General features: G+C 43.6%; 1 protein-coding gene across 4 annotated transcripts in view; it reads right to left on the minus strand.

Annotated features, from left to right (window-relative positions):
- Syndig1 (synapse differentiation inducing 1) overlaps positions 1–22,431 on the minus strand; it is a 185,231-nt gene that overhangs the window by 48,667 nt on the left and 114,133 nt on the right. For all 4 annotated transcript variants that reach the window (XM_021156796.3, XM_029470251.2, XM_029470253.2 and 1 more), the window contains one exon: positions 21,929–22,066. In XM_021156796.3, the coding sequence (XP_021012455.1) occupies positions 21,929–22,066 (138 nt within the window). The remainder of the gene's footprint in view (positions 1–21,928; positions 22,067–22,431) is intronic.

Raw genomic sequence — 22,431 nt, forward strand, 5'->3', positions numbered from 1 at the left:
AAGGCTTTAAGGATTTTGATAAATGTGTACAAATCAGTTCTTCATTTCATCTTGAGCATTTCGTTATTAAAGCAGGCCTCTCAGAAAACCTCTTGACATATAAGTTAGTTAATTGCAATGTAGTAAAAGTACTTGAAAGCAATAATGTTATACTAAAATATTTGACAATTTAGGACTTTTCCGCATACTTGATCTCGACTAGGAGGTGTTATTAAACTCAGCTCATTTAATTCCCCAGCTCATCAATTACTTTAATTTATACATCATAAATATTCTAAATATACCCTGAGCTTCTACACAGGCAAACCAGGATTATTATTTGACAGTAATGTGTCAATGATTAGAGCTTCAGTCAAATTTATATCATGAGCAGATTTTCAGAGGATGGGGGTTAAAAACCAATTTCTGACTGAACTCTTCTAGTCTTTGCTTCAGATATCAGAATATAATGCCTGATGCCTTAAAATTCTTCTAACCAGCTGCCTGAGACTGTCTTTACAACTAATATGAGCAGAAATTTTGAGAAAAAATGGTTTTTAACAATTTAGTTCCTTCTGATTCCAAGAGTTTATTTTTATTTAATGTATATGAATGTTTATTTTCATATACGTATGCATACAATTTGCAAGCAAGGCCCACAGAGGCCATAAGGGATGCCCTGGAACTGGAGTTAAGGGTGGTTGTGAGCTGCAACTGGGGCTCTGGGAACCAATTCCCACTACCAGAGTAACAAGTGACCTTAACCACTCGCTCAGCTCTTCATAGTTACTTGTTGCCGCTCTGCTTTTCATCTAAACATATTAAACACACACACACACACACAAAGTGTGTGTATTTGTACTCCTTTACCAAGTTGCACATCACACTGTAGGAACACTAAAAAGTCTTATAGCATGTTAGTGTGTGAAACGGTCTCACTGATGGCTGGTGTGTCCTTCCTTGGCATGTGCACTCAGTGGTCCTCTTTACCCCGGGCAGAGGACTGGCATGATGACTTGATCTCTCCCTACCCCTGATCCTCCTGCAGACTTTCCTTTCCCATGCCCTCCTGGACTTAAAGCCTGCTTTCTATTATCGACAACCTAATCCTTTAAGGTCTTAATTGAAACTAGAAATGTCTGAGTCTTTTCAGTGGAACCAGAAAAGAGCTGATTGTCCCCTGTCCCCTGAGCTGCAGGATCAAACTGGGGTGGGAAGGGATTCCTTAGTCTGGAGGGGGCTCAATAGAGGTATCCTGAGCAGTTTCAGTCCTTACTCTTGGCACAGCTTCGGGAGAGTGAAAGAAAATAAATGCCTTGTAGAAGCTGAGAGGTGCAGCTTTCAGAGCTGCATGTGGATAGACACAAGGGTACAAGGTGTAGACTAGATGCTATGGGTGGCTGAAATACAAGGTCAAATTAGGACTCTCTCTTGGGGGCCATAGGCAGGTCTGAAGCCAGTGATAAAATGGAACTGTGTGTAGAAGGCACAGCTGAGTTTAGCAGAGACTGGTAACAACAATAACAACACCTTGTGCAAGCGGGGTTGACTTCCCCTTTCCTCCAAAGGGGATGGATAAAACAGAAGTTGTCCAACTGGGAATGGCCTCCTTCCAATGGGCAGAACACATTTACTGCTCTCATTGTGCACAGGGCAGTTTTGTGGGGCACTCTGTGGCAACATCAGCTCTTTATACTTTGCTTTGTCTCCTCATAGAGGCCCAGGAAGCATAGTAATTGACGTATGGTCTCAGCTTGAGCTGATATCACCATGGTAGTACCCAGAGTCCCAATCCAAGTATCTATTCCCACTTGAAAAACAGGGGCTCTGATACGTTCTTCTGACTGTCTTTGAGGTTGGGGAATTTAGCACTACCCTGACTTTGTATCTTTTCCTTCCTCTTTCCTTGAGACTCAGTTTCCTTGTAAATAAGTCCTCCAAGTCTCATCTCAGTTGTGAACAGGAACACCCGAGGTATAGCTTAATGTGGTTCCTGGTACCTGTAAGTGCTCAAGGAAAAGGGGGATATAGCTAAGGCACATACTCAATACCTACATGACACATTGATGTCCCTGAGGGCCCACCATGCTGTCTAAATCAGGGATTTCCTCACACCTCAAGATCTCAGAGTACTGGGAGCTGAACTCCATTTGCTGTTGATGATGAACAATTACCATTCTGTGCTAGATTTGAGAAGGGATATTTCTAAGCTACGCTATATTTAGAAATGTATCTGAAGTGGTTCTCTTGAAGCCTGTATCACAGCTTTCTAATTCTGTTGAGTTACTGAGGAATAAAATTAATCCTTCCTCAGGTTAACGAAAGGCTGTACCAAGTCTGCTTTGAGCCTTGTTGCCTAAGTCAGCTTTAGTGCTTGGGCTTGGGATGTCCGACCCCATGGATAACGAGGATGTGATTCTCTCCTCTCCTTCTTTAAAACAGAGTGGTTTGGATGTCTGTGGAGGCCAGGACTATCACAATATTCTCAACTGGACACTCTATTTCTGTATTGAGAAGTCCTTTCTGAAAATTGAACACACCATCCCCCTTCCAACCCAGGTCAGCATGCTCTCCTCTCCTGGAGGTATACAATGTCTCAAAGAGTTTTAATATTTTTAAAATTATATTCATTTATGTATTTAGCATGTGTGCATGCTGTATGTGTGTGTATATCATGGTATTTTTGTAAAGATCATTTGACAACTAGGATTTGGATCTAGATGGCACTTTAAAAACTACTCTATGTATTAGTTTTGTGAGTGTGAGGGGTTAGAACAGACTGGCCATTCTCATGAAACCGTCTTATGCAAGGATGGAGATGAGTCAAACTGTCTGTATTTAACTAAACATGGGCCTGTAGAATTTGGAATAAGTTATGTCTGGTTTATCAGGAAGTCATTTTCTTGTTTTGCCATGAAGTTATGTCACAGTTGCCATCGATGTAGTGAACAGGACACAGAAAGAACGCTCTTGTTACTACATGTCATTTTAAGTCAGAAGCAATGGCTATCTGCGATGAAGTACAGGGTTGTTCAACCTTGGGGATCATGTCTGATACTGACAGAAAGATAGGACAGGTGGGAATCTCTGTGATTCCTGAGCCAACAGCTGCTCTTCACAAAGAAGTTGTTGCTGTGGAGTGTCCATTTCCAGTGTCTCAGTTAACCTGAGCCTCTTTATGGAAGCTCTGTTGGTCTTTATTTCTTCTAAGCAGTTGAGCTAGTCTCTCCTTCCACAATCTCTGTTCCTTCCAGGCTGCTTGGTCTGAGCCTCTTCTAAGCAGCAAAGTTTGTCTGAAAGTGACTTTTGCAGCCATTATTGTTTGTTCTTCAAGAGGGAGGGGGCCTCGAGAATCTGGTCAGTTTCAGTGACTTCCTGGAACTATTTTGAGTTGTTTACTTTCTGTCTTAATGAGCTTCTCTGAGAATGGAGTGTCTCATCTTCTCTTAGAATATCCAAGTTTTTCACTTCCCTTTTCAAGTTCTGTTTTATGAAGTTTCTCTCCAAACTGGAAAGTTATTTTCACTGGAAGCAACTGATACACAGTATATGCCATAAATCCTCAAAATAACAAACTAATGGGCCAATGGCTGAAACATCTGAAACTCTGAACTGTGAAGTGTAGACACCTCCACACCCAGGTTATAGCCTAAGCTATTTTGTTGCAGTGATGGCAAGCTATCACAGCTGGGCTCTGAGGGACAGGTCAGGGGAATACCCAGCACAAGTGTCATAAGTGAATTGGAAGCTTTATGGCAGGAGGGCAGGCAGCAGGGCTCCTTTAGGGGTCCTGCTAAAGGGAATGAGTCCCTTGTGCGTCCGGGTAGCAGGGCATAGGTACAAAGAGGAACTGAGGTGCACAGAATGGGGTATGAGTATGGCTAGGCCTGCACTGACACATCAGGTTTTAGGAAGGAGGGGACCCTCTCTGGAGACCGGAGGAAGCTGCAGACATCTATGTAAATTTTTGGATGATGCTTTCTGCCTCAAGCATACTAATTTGGTAACTCCGGGACACACAGTAGAAGTGAAGAGTGCTAGAAACTGGGTTCTTAACTAGAACACTAATTTTATGGCTCTGAAAAGAAGTTGGTTGTAAGAACCTAGCTCCTCAAAGGGACTGTGTTGAGTAACAGGAAGGCAGGTGCAGCAGTGTGGAACCTTATCTGTAGGTAAGCATCAGTTCCATTGACAGTGATGGACACTCACCCAGAGTATTGCCTGAGTGCTACTAGCTTCAAGGAAATGAACAGATTCCATATGGCTCATCAGAATCCATGTCAGAGCCACCCAAGCATAAACATTCCTGACTTGAAGGAGATGCCAGCTTCACCCATGCCTGCAAGTGTAGGGACAGGAGGACTCATATGAAGATGAGGATCTTTTACATGAGGCAAGTTATTTAAAGCTGACTTTCTTTCCATATCTCATCCTCCCTCCCACGAAGGGACACAGGTTTTGGGTATAGGCACATATATTATAGCACAAGGCCCCATCTTTCTCCCCTTCCCTTATTAACCCCTCATCTGAATGCAGGCTGCTCTCATTCTCATGGTTTAGCATTCATTTGTAATTGGTCACATTCAATTTTTAATCACCTGAAAAAAAGAACTAAAGGTCCAGGGCAGTCAGGCAGTGCATGAATCTAAGTTAACTTTGTGGAGATGTGTATGACTGGAGGACCCAACTATAGAGTCATAGCTAGAGATGTGACACAAGGTCTAGCTAATTACTACTTATGTCCTTTGTTTGGGGTGCCACATGAGTAAAGAGATCTATGGGTGAATGTGCCCCCATTGACCATGCATCTTGAATTGTTAAATAGAAAAGGGGCAGGGAGATGGAGAGTCATCATCAAAAGATCTTTTTTATTTCTCATACAATTCTAAAGGAGTACAGAACACTTTGCACATTCACTGTTATCAGGCCCAACATGTTCAAAATCTTGGGAAAGCAGAGAGTGATTTTAAAGTTGAATTAGGTCTGTGTTTAATGCTTCATGTATATAATCCTATTATTTGGGAAGCTAAGGCAGGATGACTGCTGCAAGTTAGAGGCAGTTTGGCTATATAATGTGCCAACCTGGGCTACAGATTAAGACATTGTCTCAACCGGGCGTGGTGGCACTCCCAGCACTAGGGAGGCAGAGGCAGGCAGATTTCTGAGTTCGAGGCCAGCCTGGTCTACAGAGTGAGCTCCAGGACAGCCAAGGCTACACAGAGAAACCCTGTCTCAAAAAACAAAAACAAAAAAAAAAAAAAAAGAAAGAAAGAAAGATTTAAAAAAGACATTGTCTCAAAAGAACAGTAGATTACTGGGTCTCATGGTGCTACCTGTAGGTGCATCCATGAGAGTCTCTAGCCAGCCAGGGCTACATAGAGAGTTCCAATCCATTCAAGGCTATGTGGTAAGACCCTGTCTCAAAAAGAGCAACAACAGCAACAATAAAACTAAAATGTACAAAAGGGCTTGCTATTCTCTGGGATTAGATACATAAGGCTTAGATGATAAACATGGAGACCAACCTTAACAAATGCTTAAGGTGGGCTTTAAGAAGCCATTACTTAATTTCTTGGTATACCATCTGTATAGGCTATGAAGGGAGTGTCCTGCCTTAAGGACAGCAGCTAAACTGAAGTGGAAGGTATGGTAGCATTCTCATCTTTAAATTCAGCATTTGCTAGACTCTGCATCTGAGATCCTCATAACTCTCAAATGCTGGAAAATGGTAAAGCTAAGATAGGAGGCAAGGAGGGGCCCACTGGCAAGAGCAGGAACTTTGAGTATTAAGGAGCAAGGAGTGCTAAACCTGGGTACAAGCTCTTGCTGTACATGTTACAGCACAGAGTGGCAGGTAGCAATATGATCGACATATATAAAATACCATATGACCTGGGGGTGGAGAGGGGTGAGATTTGATTTTTCTTTGTAATATTAATTCATAATTATTTCAAACCAAATCAAGCCAAGCAAGCAGAGGAAAGAGTGTAGCAATCTGGGACTGCACTTGGTCTAGATTATGTACTGCTTTCCCCTTACTAGCAATGAACTTGGTAGCCCATCACCAAAGGTATTTTGTACACCTCCTCCCCTATGAGCAATGCACCTAGCAACCTCGGGCCCCTACCTCCACTGGGCTATTGGTGCACCCTTCCCTGAGCCCCAGGGTAAGTTCCCACCTTAATAGCCATCAAATTTGGAAAGTTTCTATTCAAATGTACTTCCAACACATCTTGGTAACAGAGTAGCAGGGGTAGGATCCAGCCTGAACTGGTTGAAGTCAATTTTTAAGGATAGTTTATTATTTATCATTTTATATCTATACATAATTGGGCAAGCAAAGTATTAAACCCAGATGCATTGTAGGGAAGAATATGCACAGTAGAACAATGATTATATTTTATCAGTCAAAACAGAGAGCCATGCTCGCTCAATCCTATTAATAACTAAACCCCTTTTCTTGAAAGTCTTTAGAAACCCCCCAGAAATAACTGGGGAGCTTAAATGTTTTTGCTCATGCAGTCACAGTCCCCTCTCTGAGCTTTCCAAGCTTTCCTGTTTTACCCAAGATAAAGCTCTATCTTAGGTAAAACTTCCTGGTGCTTTTGCAAATCTGTGTGGGCTTTAATTAATTTCCTTGAATAAGAGGCTAAGAACTTGAAAACAACTGAGCCTCACCCCAACTACCAAAACCAAAATTGTGTAAAAGCTCAATTGTCAAGAACACTGTGATTATAGCATGCATGCCTGTGTGCGTGTATATGCATGTGTGGATGAGGATGCTATATTTGCATATTCCTGTGAGTATGCATATGTATGTGAGCCTGGCACTCACCTCTTGCCTGGATTTTTATGTGGATGTTGGGGATTCAGATTCAGGTCCTCAAGTCTTGCAAGCAGTTGACTGACTGAGCCATCTACCCAGCCCCGACCTTAGCTTTAATTCACAGATTGGGAGTAGGTAAGAGAACGGGATTCATATTTTCCCCACTCCTGGTCATCTTTGCATCCTAATTGCGATGCTTTTCATTCTAGTCTTCCTAATAGTCACCTGGACACTGAGATTCTACTGCCTTGGATGTGCCTGAAAACTTCCCTTACCACAAGAATATGTGGTTTCCATGGTGTCTTAAATCAGTGGCTCACCCATAAAAGGCATATTTAAATTTTGTGTCTTCCTCCCAACTATCCTTTTTGCTGAATTTGTGTACTCCTGTGGGAGTGTCCTGAAAGTGAGTACCTCTGAGTATTTGCATTTGAAGTGGGTCCTTGGGTGGGAGATGGATCCTCTCTCTAGGAGTTGCATTTAGAAGATAATATTGATAATTCTTGTATTGCTTCTGCATATGGTTTTACCTAATAACAAATACATTAATGGGCTAGCATACTCTAAGACTGAAAATTTCATGACAAAATGGATTCTGTAAAAACCAGTTTGTGGGGCTGCAGAGGTGGCTCAGGGGTTAAAAGCACTGGTTGCTCTTCCACAGGTCCTGAGTTCAAGTCCTAGCAACCATTGGTGACTCACAACCATCTATATGGGACCTAATGCCCTCTCCTGGTATGCATATGTATATGCAGATAGAGCACTCATACACATAAAATAAATAAATAAATCTTACAAACAAAACAAAACAAAACAGTTTGTGAGTCATTGTGTACATCAAGGTGGGCCAGTCCTGGTGGCCATACTTAGCTTAGAAGGCAAGACCATCTATCTACAATAGCATCATCATGTTCCTCGACAGACAGAGCCTTGAGACCAGGCATAGGCTATTGGGTGCTACTATGGTTATGTAATGCAATAGACACTTGTGAATATGCTTTGTGAAGGGAGGCTGTGACCATCATGTAATGAAATAGACACTTGTGAATATGCTTTGTGAAGAGAGACTGTGACCATCAAGAGTACTCCTAAATTAAATTGTGTCCCAGGCCCTAGTCAGACGGGACCTAACACTCTTAGAAATAGCCAGTGATGCCATCTCCAAACCAGGAGTTTCTGGAACTGCATCTTCATGGGACCAAAAGTTCCATACAGAGGGCTTAGTGTTCAAAGACATGCAAAGGAGATGTGTGAGCTACTCTGCTGTTGAAGGCATTCTACACTCTAATAAATAGCTTCAGTGATACCAAAAAGCATCACACACTTGAAACAGACTCTGAGCAAGCCCCAAATCCGGACAGAAGAATACACAATGTAAAACATTGAGATTTCAACTCTGGGTGCCAGACATGTCCGCAGAGCACCAACCCTGCTTTCCACAGTCAATGCATGTATGTTCTTTTCTATACATCACTAATCACAAAATCACCACTAATTACCCAGCTGAAGCTCTCCTACAACTGGAAAAACAAATCCAATAGGCCACAGGGAAAAAACAAACAGGATTTGTTCACTTATTCACCCAAACAAGTTTAAAAAAAAATCTGTGACGCACCTGCAGCATGGATTTCCATGGAAGAAGGTGAGGATCAGAAATCTGCTTGTCTTGACTGCATCCTGACATTAATATTTATATGGAATTGTTTAAATTCAAGAGTTGCAAAACAACTCACAGACGCTACAATCAGCAGATTAAATATTCATATGGAAAAAGAGGTAGAAATGGGGGAGGGAAGGGAGAGAGAAAGGAAGAAAAGCAGAGACAGGGAAGGAAGGAGAGAGAGGGAGGGAGGGAGGGAGGAAGAGAAGAAGGGGGAAGAGAGAGAAACAGCTCACAGCTGATGCCTGTTGAGCTGAATGCAGCTTCTTGATGCAGGTGTGACTTATCCACCGGACATACTGCCCCCTCTGTCAGGTTTTTCAATTTACCTGCGTGAAGAGCCAGTGCTGGGTGAGTTGAAAGGCTACTGCAGTTCCCTCTCTGTCAGCTTTGCTTTTGTGTCACTTGCCTAGGGAAGCTGACATATCCCAGGCTCTCTACCACTCTGTCCTTGTCAACAGTCTCCCAGTGTTGCCCTGTCCCCTGTTCTCCACCTCTCTCAGAACTGAGACATGTTCTCTTCCCATTACAACAATCTCCTGGTTTTCCGAAGACAACCCCCAACTCTCTGCCTGGATGGCTGTGGCTCTCAGGTGCAAAATTAAAGCTTGAGCTGATGAAATCAGCTAGTGCTTATGGGGTGCATTCAGCCATAGGATCCAATTTACTCCGAATCTAGTGACATTGACGAGTAATAAACTTGAGGTCAGAAGATGCAGGTGGGGTGCATAGGATATTGGCCTCTAAGTGACTGTTACATACACTAGCATATGGCCTTCAGGCTCATGTGACTCATAACATTGAAAAATAATAAAGATTTTAAGCCTGTCTTTGTGATCAGGTTTAGAAAGGTAAACGTAAACATACCGGCTTGTTTTTCTGAAAGAAAGGCTTAGGAAGGTGCATAGGTGATATTTTCTGGAAACATCCTGTCAGTCGGGTTTAGATGTTTGAGAGAATCCAAAATAAATAATTGTATTAGCCAAAGAAACGCCAAAGAATGAGGTGAGGTGCTAATAGCCTGAGCATCTCTCTTGTAGCACCCATCTCCAGCAAAGCTAGGTGTGCTTTAAGTCTATAAAGTGCCCAGGTAGGGCCGCACTCTCTTGTTTTCTCCTAATGCAAAAGATTTCCTGGAAAGTCATTTTCAGAGAACTCCGTTTTGCCCACACCAGTTTTCTGATGCTGTACTTACAGAGGAATTCTCTGTAGCTTTAAATGATATGCCCATCGGAACAAGTCTAGATTGTCTGTAGGACTCTCAGGTACCACACTGTCTTCTTAGCTTTTGATCAGTCAACTTTCACCACATGAAGTGTGCCTCATCAAGTCAGTGTCCTACCCTGGTCACCTCTGTCTTATTTCCAAAAAGGAACTGGAGGCCAAGGGCTTAGATATGCTTGGGATAGTTTCACCTGATCAGCAGAAGTTTATGCCCTCCTAGGGAACAGTTTAGAGAACAGACTGGCTTGGTGTCGAAAGCTCTAGAGACCCCAGGAGTGTGAGTGCTGGTTGCCCACCTTGTTCATAAGGCATTCATTTAAGGCATCTGGGTGGCTGGATTTGCTCTTTGCTGTAGCAAGCGCTGCTCAGTTGTGCCTGTGTCTTAGTCAATTAGTGTTACCTGTACTTAGAAACTGTATAGTTCATCTTCACAGAAGGAGAAACCAGACACCATACTTAGATGTCTGCATCAGATACAAACAACTGCATGTAGTGAGCCCCCTCAAGGGGCTAGACCCTGGGCTTAGAGCTTTCCTGTATTATTGAACTAGGGACTTTTCCCTCTCTGTCTTTTGAAGGAAAAGCAATAGGGTTTGTCAGATTTCTCACACAATTCACCCTCAATAGACAGTGCAACATAGCTTCTATTTCAACTAGCACCAAGAGATGCGAATTTGAGCAACTGATGATTGCAATCCCTCACATGAAACTTTACCAGTCTACATTAAAATACTGATACTAGAAAAGGAAGATATTATTCATTTAAATAATTTAAAGAAACATAAATATAGATTTATGCTTTGAGTAATGCCAAACTAGCAGTCTTTCAATAGATGGCATCTAAAAACCTCATAGAGAAATCAAAAGATACTTTTAGCAAGCATTAAAAAAAAAAAGATGAATGGTTATAAGGTCAACATTAGGGGAAGGCCAGAGTAGGCTTTTACTATTTTGTGAGACAAGAGAGATCCAAGTTTAAGTTTTGAGCCAACCAAAAATAGTGATGTTAGAAAATCAGCCTCTGCTCTGAGATGGCATCCCTGAGAGCTAAGCAGTGTGAGCAAAAGGAAAGTGAATGAATCCTGCTTGTCAAAGTCTATAAAATGTGTTCTCACTAGGATCAAGAAACTATGATCAAGAGATGGCTCAGAAATGTGGGAGCGTAAGTGGAACATGGAAAAGCAGATCTAAGGAAGCAGAACCAGAAATCTTCAATCTCATCAGCATACAAACCCAAAGCATACAAATCCAAGGTCATTACTTGGGATGGTTTGGCAGAAGTTGAAAGAAGGAAGAGGGCCCTATAAACTAGATTTGCACACCATAGGGTGACACCTGCAAAAATCAAAGTGACATGAGGATCTTTCCAAAGGTACAACACTGGAAAGATTTAGCAGCAGCAGATTCACTCTAAGGGAGATTCCAAGTAGGTGGGAAACTATCAAGTGAAGAGTCAAAGACTCTGGGAGGATGAGGATCAAATCATCTGGAAGATGAAGCCAAAGGACTGCCTACAGGATCAAACAATAGCTGCCTTAAGGACACAAACGTGTCGTTCTATTCACCCAGCCATTTCCACACCCATCTATTTTGAGCTAAAGAAGAAGACAAGAGAAGTCCAAAGTCATATCTTGGAAAAGATTAGTGAAATTGATGATTTATATGATACTGGCAAAAGTCAGATTCAAAAGCCTTATGAACCTCTTATTTTCCCCCAAGGGAAAAATAAGCTTAGTCTTCCCATGTTAATCTGCCAGGACAAAGGGTCAGAGGATTGCAGAGGAGCCAATTTAGGGGAACAAAAATGGCCAGCCAATAAAATGAGAACCAAGTATCAAAGTTTCAAGTTTCCCAAATAGAGTCTTGAGGCCACAGAAAACCTGCACACTTGAAAACACTCCTACTCAAACAAAGAAAAGTGCTGGAGGCTGGGTCATGGCTAAGCACTGATGGAGAGAGGTCACAGTGCTCCTGTCATGTCTGCACTAGCATTTCCTGTGTCCCTGGCCATGTGGGTAAGTGACGCACATCAATTAGGACAGTTGTTGAAATGTAGGATGGAGAGAGGCTCAGTAATTCAGGATGCTGAAGTGTGCAGTTCTCAGAAAGGTACCTGGAGAATTAGCAACAAGAAAGGGAGTTGCTGCATTCTATGTGTTCTGAGTCCACAAATACATTTTTTCCCTATGGATCTGGAATAAACTGAGGTACTATAAAGTACATCTGGGGCTCTTTTTCACAGCCAATCCACTGGTCAGTAGGAGCAGTCAGATTAGCAATGATGCCAGTGAGCATTACACAACAGAGCCTGGAAAAAGAGCTCAAAGAGGATGGCTAGGAACCCAGAATGTTGTATTGAGCCCTTTGGAAGCATCTGTTCTGTAGGGTGCACAGCCCTCACTGTCAGAGAAGGCACATATGAGCACACACATTCTCTCACACACAAACACATAGCTTTAAAAGACAGCCTTATCAACACTAAAATAATTAAAGCATTAATTTGAGGTCCTCCTCTGAATAAAGCACTCGGGATAGACAACTCTACCAGTAAACTTCACCTAAGGTTAAACTAGTCAGTGATTTGTTTTAAGCTGCAGAGGAGAACCAAAGTGGAGACTGCAAGAAGCACAACCACAACACCAAAATTCAATGAAGAAATTACAGCAAGAGAACAACCTGAAGTCAGAAGCAGAAATACAGGCAAACAGAGGCACAACTCTGTAGGGAGTGAAAGGTACCCTGGGGTTGTGTTCTACAAAGGTAAGGCAGCTCAATGCTTTCTAACCAGTCCACACACTTACCACATTAGCATAGGACAGGAAAGCACTCAGAGTTCACTTGTCATTGACACAAACATGTTTAGATAAAGTCAAAATCCATCTATGACTAAAAAGGGCTTAAAAATCCTTCTTAAGAAATGGTGGCAGCCGGGCGTGGTGGCGCACGCCTTTAATCCCAGCACTCGGGAGGCAGAGGCAGGCGGATTTCTGAGTTCGAGGCCAGCCTGGTCTACAAAGTGAGTTCCAGGACAGCCAAGGCTACACAGAGAAACCCTGTCTCGAAAAACCAAAAAAAAAAAAAAAAAAAAAGAAATGGTGGCAACTTTCTCCAGAGGCAGACGATGTCCTTGGGGACCCACAGGCTTTTGTAAGTGCAGTAAGGAAATGTAAAGAGACAAAAGTTCTGGGATACAAACTTCAGAGGCAAAACAAGGAAGAGGAGAGCTAGTGAGCCCTAATGGGGTCATTACTGGTGCTTGGATGGGCTCAGGATGGTGATGATGCAGAAGCTAGGAAACAGTACCCAGTTCTTCTATCAGGAGGATTATATTTCATAACTTTAGTGATGATTATGTGGCTCCTTGCTTTAAGATAATAAACAAGCTTGATGGTATAGTTGTTTAATTTCAGAATATAGGATATAGAAGTAGAAAGTTTGTAGGTGTTCAAGGCAGGGCTGGGTTATATAATGAGATTCTGTCTTCAAATAATGAGTAAACAAACAGACAGCTTCTTATTTTACATAATTATGTCTATAGTCAATCCATAACATGATGTCATATATAGAAAGCATGAAGTATACCATTGGTTGTATTTGTAGTAACTTCCTTTCAGCCCCCTTTCTTTCTTTAAATAATCTCTTGATTCTGGAGAAGCCAAAGGATGCAGCCTGGGAGCCTAGGGCACTGGTATGAATGGGACAGATCTTAGATGTGGTCTGTGGGACTTAGATAAGCATTTCCCTCCCCTCTCTTCCCTTAGCTGTTGAGCTTGTAATGAAACCCTTGAGGGGAAGGAGCAGGCTATCCTGAAACTCAGTCCCATCACAATAAGGCAGCATCCTGTCCCCCTTTCTTTCCTCCCAAGCCTCATTCACAACATCCTTCATTTAGATGGCCTCAATTTGCATTTCCAAATAAGTCATTAGTGCTCCAATAGTGCCACAGTTTTGACAGGTCTGGAGGAGCTGGGGTCTCAGAGACCTTCCTCTCACCATTTCTAACTCATTTCTTACATTGCACATCTCAGTGCTCCCAGGAGACACAGTGGGCCTGAGCACTAGCTCCCACTTCTATAGATCAACTTTGCCCCTCTGAGAAAGAATTTCATTTCAGGTCAAGGTAAAAATTGAGATGTCAGAAGAAAAAGAACAAATGCAGTACTACCCTATCCTGTTTAATAATGTTTGGTATTTAACAGAGAAGTGTGAGGTGGCAGGACACAGCCCTGGGAAGGAAGCCAAGCCCTGAGATATCAGCACAGGGAGTGGGAAGCCTGTGTAATCCCATCCCAGAGCATAAGGTCAGATCTCCTTGGCTCTAAGCCTCCTCTCCCAAACTTCACAGTGGGCATCTATCACCTGTCTCCTGGGGGAAATGCTAGAGCATCCTTTCAAATGTGTGCTAGTAGGGGATAAAGGGGAGGGTTCAGCAGCATGGGTTGGAAAGGGAAAAAGGGGAGAATGCAGAGAAATGATCACCAGGGTCTCCTTGAATCTTCTATAGTCAGCATGACCATGCCAAGCATTGACACCCCCACGTTTCCTTGGAGGTTAGTATCCCAGTGACAAGGGCTGGGCCCGTTCACTCCCACAGTCTGCTCTTTAGGCAAGTAGGTGCTGTGCTGTGTGAGTAATGATACCTCACACACAAGGCAGAGACTGAATGGGGCTGAAGACTGAGCTGAGGACCAGAAGGACTTGTCCAGATGCCAGATAAGCCACTGTGGATGGGACAGGGGTGGACTAAAGAAATGGGGAGGAATAATTCCCACAGACAAACTCTAGGATAAGGGTAATACTGTCACTGGAGGCATCAATTCTATGATTTTCAATAGAACTCTTGGCAAAATGAACACATCAACATAAAAACCTAGGTTATTCTGCCTGCAGTTTGACAAAAGGAGGGAAACATCTCAATAATTTGCTATAACAGATTTTCAAGGCATCTTACCAAACTTGCATTTTTCCATTAAAACAAAACAAAACAACACAAACATGAAAAAACAACTTAACAGATGTGGCACATCCCCCCAACTCCCAAATCTGACTTGTATGTATTGGCTTACCAACCAACCAAGCATGGTCCAGGCATGGACAAAAGCACACAGCCATATTTGGCATTGTCTGGTGCCCTGTGAGGAGCCACGCCTACTCTCTGAGAAATGTCCTGGTAGTAGATCCAAAGAAATCTTTGCTTTTTTTTTTTTCCCCAGAAAATGGTTTGAAATCATTGACAAGAATCCTACAAACTAGCCATATGAAACTAGCACTAGTGTCTGGGAAAAGACAGGAGACACAAACTTACTTCACTTGGAGATTGAGAGATCTCTCCTGATGTTCTCTAGCAGAGTGTATCTGGTGGTAGGCTTCACATTCAAATCATGAGATATTCAAACTCCAGAGAAAATATAAGAACCTTTTACAGTGGTTCTCAACCTATGTGTTGTGACCCCATTTGGGGTTGTATATTAGATACTCTGCATATCAAACATTTAGATTAAAGCTCATAACTAGCAAAATTCCAGGTATGAAGTAGCAATGAAAATAATTTTATCACTAAGGCTCACCACACCATGAGGAACTGTATTAAAGGGTGATAGCATCAGGAAGGATGACAACCACAGACTTTATGGCATCACTTGGTTTAGCTTGGTTGCCTCCTTTAAGTTACCAGAACCTAAAACAAACAAGGTTGAAAGGGAAGAACACAGCACACGGGGAGGTGGGGGGGGGCTGAAGGCTCCTGTCAGGACTATCATTTCACTGAGACTGAGAGGAAAGGGATATAGACCTTCAGTGTCCTTCTCTCTCCATGACTCTGTGATATCCAAAGTGAGACCTGTGCTACTTCTAACGTGGTAGTCGTGGATCAAGTCAATCTCTAAGTTAAGAACTTACTGAGACTAATACCAAGGTGGCAAAGGAAGCTGTGGACAGGGCTCTGGGACCAGCCTCTGCTTTTCTCTAGTACCCTCTCTACCTCCTTCCTCCCTTATTATGTGCCTTAGCCTCCCTAACTGGAGCAGTGTCCTTGCCCTGAGCTCTGTGCTCTTCATAGCAAACGCACAGAAGGATCCCTCTCTGCTAAAGAGACTGTAGCCTTGTGCCCAGCTGGAGGAAGCCTGTCACTTACCCACATCCCTGCTCAGCAGCTTGCCTTTTAAATGCTCCCAGTCCTTTCTTCCTGTCTGGTACTTTTCTTGCCCAGGATCTACCGCCCACACTTCCTTCTTCCTCTGAGAAAGATTTCTTAACTTTAGATCAGGCTGTTCCAGGAAGCAAGACCTCTCCTGGAGAGGTTCCTCTATTCCACGCTTCCATCCACATCTACCCTACCCTTGTTTTGCCTGCAACTAAGGATACATCCTAGGATTCTGAGGATGATGACCCTCCTTCTTATGCTTGCCCACCATCATCACACAGGGTCTCTCCAGAAAGCCTCTCCCATCAGAGTCAACATGGAACATCCATGCTGTTTGGTCTCTTTGATGATCAACCAAACTCTATTTGATCTATCTGAAGAAACATTGCACAAACACTCGGTATAAAATGTGCATGCATGCATACACATGTACATGTGTGATAATCTCAAAACAAATAGAGACTAGTATTGAGTTGAGTGGTAGTCTGCCTAGTATGCTGGATGCCCTCCCTTGAAAGCCTAGCATTATAAAATTAATTACGCAAATAAACAAAAAGGTTGCCATTTACATTTCTTCATTAACATTCCATATTACCATATTCCTTTCACAGCAAAGTTCAAAGGGCATTCTTCTGTGTGCTGCATTCAACTGCTATATTCCATGGATGTTTGCATCCTTTGAACTGAAGTGCAATAAACTTACAGAAAAATGGACAAATCTCAAGTGTTTCCAGGAGTTTTCAGTGTGTGGACAACATGAGTTGGCCCTAGAAGGGTTCTATCCCATTGTCTCTGGAGTTTACTCCTCAGATTGCCCGTCACTCTAGTCTCTGAGGACTGTCCTATGTTCACCTGCGTCCTCCCTGGTCCCTCTGGTTCTTTAGTCTTAGTTCTACCTTGACTCATACTTGTATCCAGACTTCTCCCCTGATCCCCAACCCACATATCCATTCCACGTGCCCTGTGACCCTCTTCCATGCCAACAGACTTGCTGAAGCCAAGACAAACCTCCAGCCCCATCCTGCTCCTCTGACATACTTACCTTCCTGCTGTGTAATGCTCCATCTCCCCCATTGCCTGTCCTTTCACATCACCATGCAGACGCATAGCATAGGGCATTCTTCCAAAAGACATTGCAGTCTCTCTACTTATAAAGAACCCGGTAGCTGGAGTAGCCCAGGTCCACTGGCTTTCTTCTGGATTATAGAGACAGGGACTCTTTAACTTTGGGGCTCTGCTGCCTGCTGCCTGCTGCCTTCTTTTGTAATAGCACGTGGCTTATCATGCACCCAAGTGATCTCAACTCATTTTTACAGACAAAGGTCCTCGGCCTGCTCCCACAAGCATAACCTTTCCTCTGTCCTCATTTCCAACGCTCACACTCAGTAGTTTCCTGGCTTCAGTCATGCCAGGTCATTCTTCCTAAGTGTGGGTGAGTTCCCATCACAGAGCCTTTGTACTGCTTGTTTCTGCCAGGAAGGCTATTTCTCAAAAGTGCCTCTTGTCATGAACAGTCAACCTCCTTAGCAGCCCCTTCTATGACCACTTCTTAAAATTTTATCTCCCAAATCAATTTGCAATGTTATCTCTCCCCTTCATACTCCTCTGGGTTTATTCTTGTTTTTTCCACTGCCCACCTTCACTGGAAGTTCAACTTTACAAAGGGAGAGTTTGACCTGTCTTATTTACCCTGCAGCATCCTGGGTATCTGGAGCATGGCTGACACATTCTGTGTGTTCAATAGACACAGGCACATAGGTACATTTCAAGAAGATGCTGACAGATTCTGCAGGACTCCCGTTCCTCCAGATCTTCAGTATCATGAGTTCCCCTTTCCCCTCATTTTCCTGGTTCCTTTTGCTGCCCCTATTCATAATGTTCCTAATCTGGTTCTGAGTACCCATCTCCCATTTAATTATTGCTGTAATGTTGCTGTTAGTAAAGGAAAGAAGCATTTTATGAAATGAAATGAAATCAAGGCATAATAAATGCCTCAAAGAGAAGATTCTGCTAGTCGCTGTACTCATGCAAACCCAGGGACTGTGATGTAGATCCAGACCCAATGCCCCTTGGGAGTGTGTCCAACTACAGTTTCAGGACACCATCTGTTGCAAGGGACAGAGTGTAGGGCCACAAAGTCAAATACTACCATTTCCCTCCTGGGATCCCTGTGGCACACATTCTTCAAGTGGGGTGTGGGGGCCAGGGATTGAGGAGGTAGTCCTATGGTCTTAGGAGTACTTGAACACAGATTAAAAACAAGTTTACTGGCTGATTCCTTCAGCATTCAGTGTGAACATCCAAGTGATCTCATGGAAACGAGGGTCACAAATCCCCTGTTGTAGTGGAGGCTGGGGTCCGGCTGCAGCAGGATCCATTTTAAAGGCTAGAAGTGCCCAGTATTTGACCCCATATACCTCTGTGCTTTCTGCCTTTATGAGATCTGGAAGTTGTTTTAATTCTTGAAACGTTCCTTTCCATTTCAATGAAGATATTAACTTTTTTCAGTTTTAGACTTACTGGAGGGATTAAAGAAGATAAAGTGTGGGCATTAACTGTCTTACAGCAGACACTCAGCAAAATGTGGAGATTATATCTCCTCTCAACCTAGATTGGAAACACCAGTTTCTAATTTGATCTGTACAGCCCATACCTTTCTCTATAAACTGGTTTATAGAACTGGCTCTCATTAGGGAGCAGATCACACCATGAAAATGAAGTGAGCTGAAAGCTACACTTGTTGGCCCTCACTCTGCTTCTATATTGAGTCCTTTGTTACAGATCAGAGCTCAATGACAGGCTTCCCTGTCAGACTCTATCCTGAACCTCCCAACCCCAGCAGGGTACCATTGTGCTTTCTGTATGTGCTCCCTCTGGGAAATTGTGGGTGTGGAAATTATTTTGATGTCATGCTGTGGACCAGGAAACAGGCATGGAGGGATTATCCATAAAGAGGGCTCTGCCTAGAAGAAGGCAGAACCCCAAAAGCCCAAGTTTGTAGGACCAGGCCAGCCATCCATTCTTTTCACCTCTGATTTAATCTCCCCCAACTCCCATCTTTGCTTAGCTTCCCTGAAGTCCTGTGTATTTCTATAACCTCACTGAGTTGTTGCTTTGACAGTAGATAGGCACAGTTGACTTGCTAGTGGATACTGAGATAGTTTTTGTGAGAAAGGAAAAGAAACCACAACAAACAACTAAAGTCGTACAGAATGTCAAAGATATCTTTTAAGCAGCGCCACAGCCTAGGGGAGCATAGTTTCAGAATAGAGCTGGGATGGGCTGTAGCTCCCTTCCCCCCAGCCCCTCCCCTCGAGGGAGAGGCTCCACAGCTGAGCACTCTGGGCCTTGACAACATCTGCAAAGAACCTCCAGAGAAGGCACTGGGCTTCTCCTTCCAGGCCCCAGGATTAGAAGTCCCAGCTGGTAATGTCCAGGCCAGTGTTGATTCAATTTAGAGACTGATTCTGAGTGTGTCTGTTCTCTTCCATGCCACGCACTCTCCTCTTGGCAGCTGCATGCTCTCCTCAAATGGCCTGGAGATTTCTTTCTTGTCTGCAGTTTGGGCTACAGAGGCATAAACAGAATGCACAGCAGCCTCCTGGCTGGGATGAGTTTCTGGGAAGTGTTTCAGCATGGAAGCCCCATCTAAAAAGCACTTGGACATAGGCCCTGCAAAGGAGACTCCATCCAGACTGGAAACAGCAGCATAGCTCTGGGTTCCACAGCAGTGAACCCATTCTCTAAGTACAGTGCAAATGAAGCTGGGGAAGAGGGAGAGGGGCAGGGACCTTCTCTCCCTTCCCCACCAGCACAGACTTACCTCTACCTTGTGCAAGGACGTGAGCCTTACTTCCAAAAAACATAAAATAAAATGAAATAAAATAAAATGAAAAGGTCACTAGAAGCTGGTGGTACAGAAGGTGCACAATAAGATCATCTTGACCACTAAAGGTATTAAACATCTTGAATCCTTCTAAGTCCAAGAGATTCTTAACATATAAAGAGCAGCTTAATCTGTGAACTGAGATTCTGAATTCTGTAATCTCTTTGGCCACAACATGCTCTACCTAGAAGAAGACAGGGCTACGCTGCAGAATATGTGAAGAAGCAGAGATCACCCGGGTTGGTTTATATAGGCGGGAGCAGACGGCACTCACCATGGATTCCTAACCCAAGTCTTTCTCCAAAGCCTCATATACCCTCATCTGCATTCTGGACAGTACCTTTGGAGACCTTAGAGGCCAAGCTCATCTGAGCCTGCCTCAACTAGCCCAGGAATCTGGTTGGGATCAGTAGCAGGTTTGATGAAGCTGGCCTCTGGTATGGACACAGAGGCCACCATTCCTAGGCCTATGTCATTTCTCTAGGGTTCCTAGTACCCTGGGAAGAGGTAACACTTCTGCCAGTAAAACATAAGATAAGAACACCACCCCCATTCCAAAGCTTGATGTCAAAGCTTAGCTCTGGTTTCATTCATTGTTGCCTGTGCATCTGCTCCCAGGAGAGCAGATATGCCACTTCCTAGTCTGTGATGTCATAGATTTGAAGTGCAAGATTCAGTGTTAGAATGCAGTTGATAGCATGTTTAGCTCATGAGACATAGCCACAATGCCGTTATAGAGTAAAGAGCTACTTCTTTTCACTTCATTGTCTTGACCTCCCCTTTATTAGTGAGGCTTACTACCTAACCCAGACTTATGGTACTGCTTCTATAGGCAGGAGCAGACTGGACTCACCATGAATACCTCAAACAGGTCTTTCTCCAAAGCCTCATGTATGAGTAGTGCCTTTGGAGCCTTGTTAGCCAAGGTCATATGAGCCTGACTCATCTTACAACTGCCTGGACCCAGGAATCTGGATTTCCACTCAAGTTTATACTTGGAAATCCTGGTCTGCAGCATTCACAGAACATATTCACAAGGGAGATATATACACAGATCCTCCAGGCTAGGGCTAGCTCTAGAACAAGCTCTTAGAATGACCTTAGGGGTCCAAGATCACTCACCCTAGTGCTAATCTTCCAGAATGTGACCAAAGAACACCACAGAACTGGCACTGTGCTCTGTTCCACCCTCCTTGTCTGATTCCATATGTGCCCCTTACACCTGTCCACATACACACCCTGTCCAGTGTACTTTGCCTCCTACTTTGTTGGTGGTGCAAAGAGAGCCATGCAAGGGTTCCCTTGCCACAGCAGTCCAAGATTCATCAATTCAGAAGCTATCTAGAAGTAACTACAGGTTTAGGCAGGAAAGCAATGTTCAAACTAGGAAAAATCTATTTCAAGTATGTCAATTGTTTACAGCCTCACTCTCAGAATTCTATCAGCCAGTAGGGGTATCCTGGCATCCTCAGGGGTCATCTACCACCTGGAGAATCCCCATATGCACTGGAGTCTCTAGTACTCTGTGCTACATGGGGCTGCCTTTCTCCCTGTTCTGCTCTGGACAATGGCAGTGGGAGGTGGTGATGGTAATTTCATGCTTTAATTAGTGTATATAAATGCTTCTCTTTGATGCACAAGGATAGGAAGGCTGTCTCTTTCTTTACTAGGAAAAACTTCTTTCAAAGCCTGAATTCCAGTGGGGTGCAGTATAGTAAGATGAGCTGGGAATTGGTACTGTTAGGGTCTCCCACTCAGCACGGGTCCACATGGACTGCTGGGGACCAGGCTCTGTTCTATGAATATTTTTTAAAATGAGCCTTTAACAAGGAAAACAAATCTCATTTTCACCCTTCTGGCCAGGTTCAGTGTTTACAATGTAATCTCTAATGTGGTCCAGATGTTCTTCCCCACAGTGACACACCAAGTCTCATTTAAAAGTCAAGCCTGCAAAGGCCATCTGCCCTCAGGCAGGTTGGATGCCTGCTTTGGTCATCAGTTCTGTTTCTGAAGGCAATGCCACCACTACAAGGCCAAAACTGAGTCATCAGGAGGTAAGGTAACCTAACAACAAACCTGCCTGGCACTCTGAGGTACTCCAGCTTCTTGCATACAGACACCCCTCATGGCAATGGATAAGCTTCCTTGGGGATGGTGTGCTTGGGTGAACATCTCCCTGTAGTCTGTATAACCAGCTAACAGAGGCCTTACCTCATGGGACAAGTAGAAGGCCGCAATGCCCAAAGGCCAGAAGCAGCAGAGCATGGAGAAGACGCTGAGTCCCAGGTGATCCCGTGGGGGCATCATGAGGAAGTTGTCCTCACTTTCTGTGTCACTGGAGTAGTCACTCTGCAGAGACAGTGAGAAGGACAGGAGGGAACATCAGTGAAAAAGTAGCCAAATGCCACCAGGCTAAAGCAGGCTTTTCCTGACTGCTGTTGTATCATACTATTGTTGATGTTCATGTTATTGTGATCATCTGCAAGTATAGACCTCAAGCAATGGTGCATCAGCGGAAAAACTGACCAAGATCAGGGAGAACAAAGGCCTTCCCAGTCTAGACCTCTTAGACAGGTTAAATGGCAGGCGAAATCTGATGGAAAACAATTGTGGTACAAATGGTCCTCTAGCTCACCGGGATTCAAATTACAGATCTTTAAAAGTTTATCATAGATTTCTCCAGGTATTAAATACATTCTAACCTAGGACATCTT

Source organism: Mus caroli, unplaced genomic scaffold, assembly GCF_978045245.1.
Source record: "Mus caroli unplaced genomic scaffold, Mus_caroli_1 scaffold_2, whole genome shotgun sequence".
Taxonomy (NCBI): domain Eukaryota; kingdom Metazoa; phylum Chordata; class Mammalia; order Rodentia; family Muridae; genus Mus; species Mus caroli.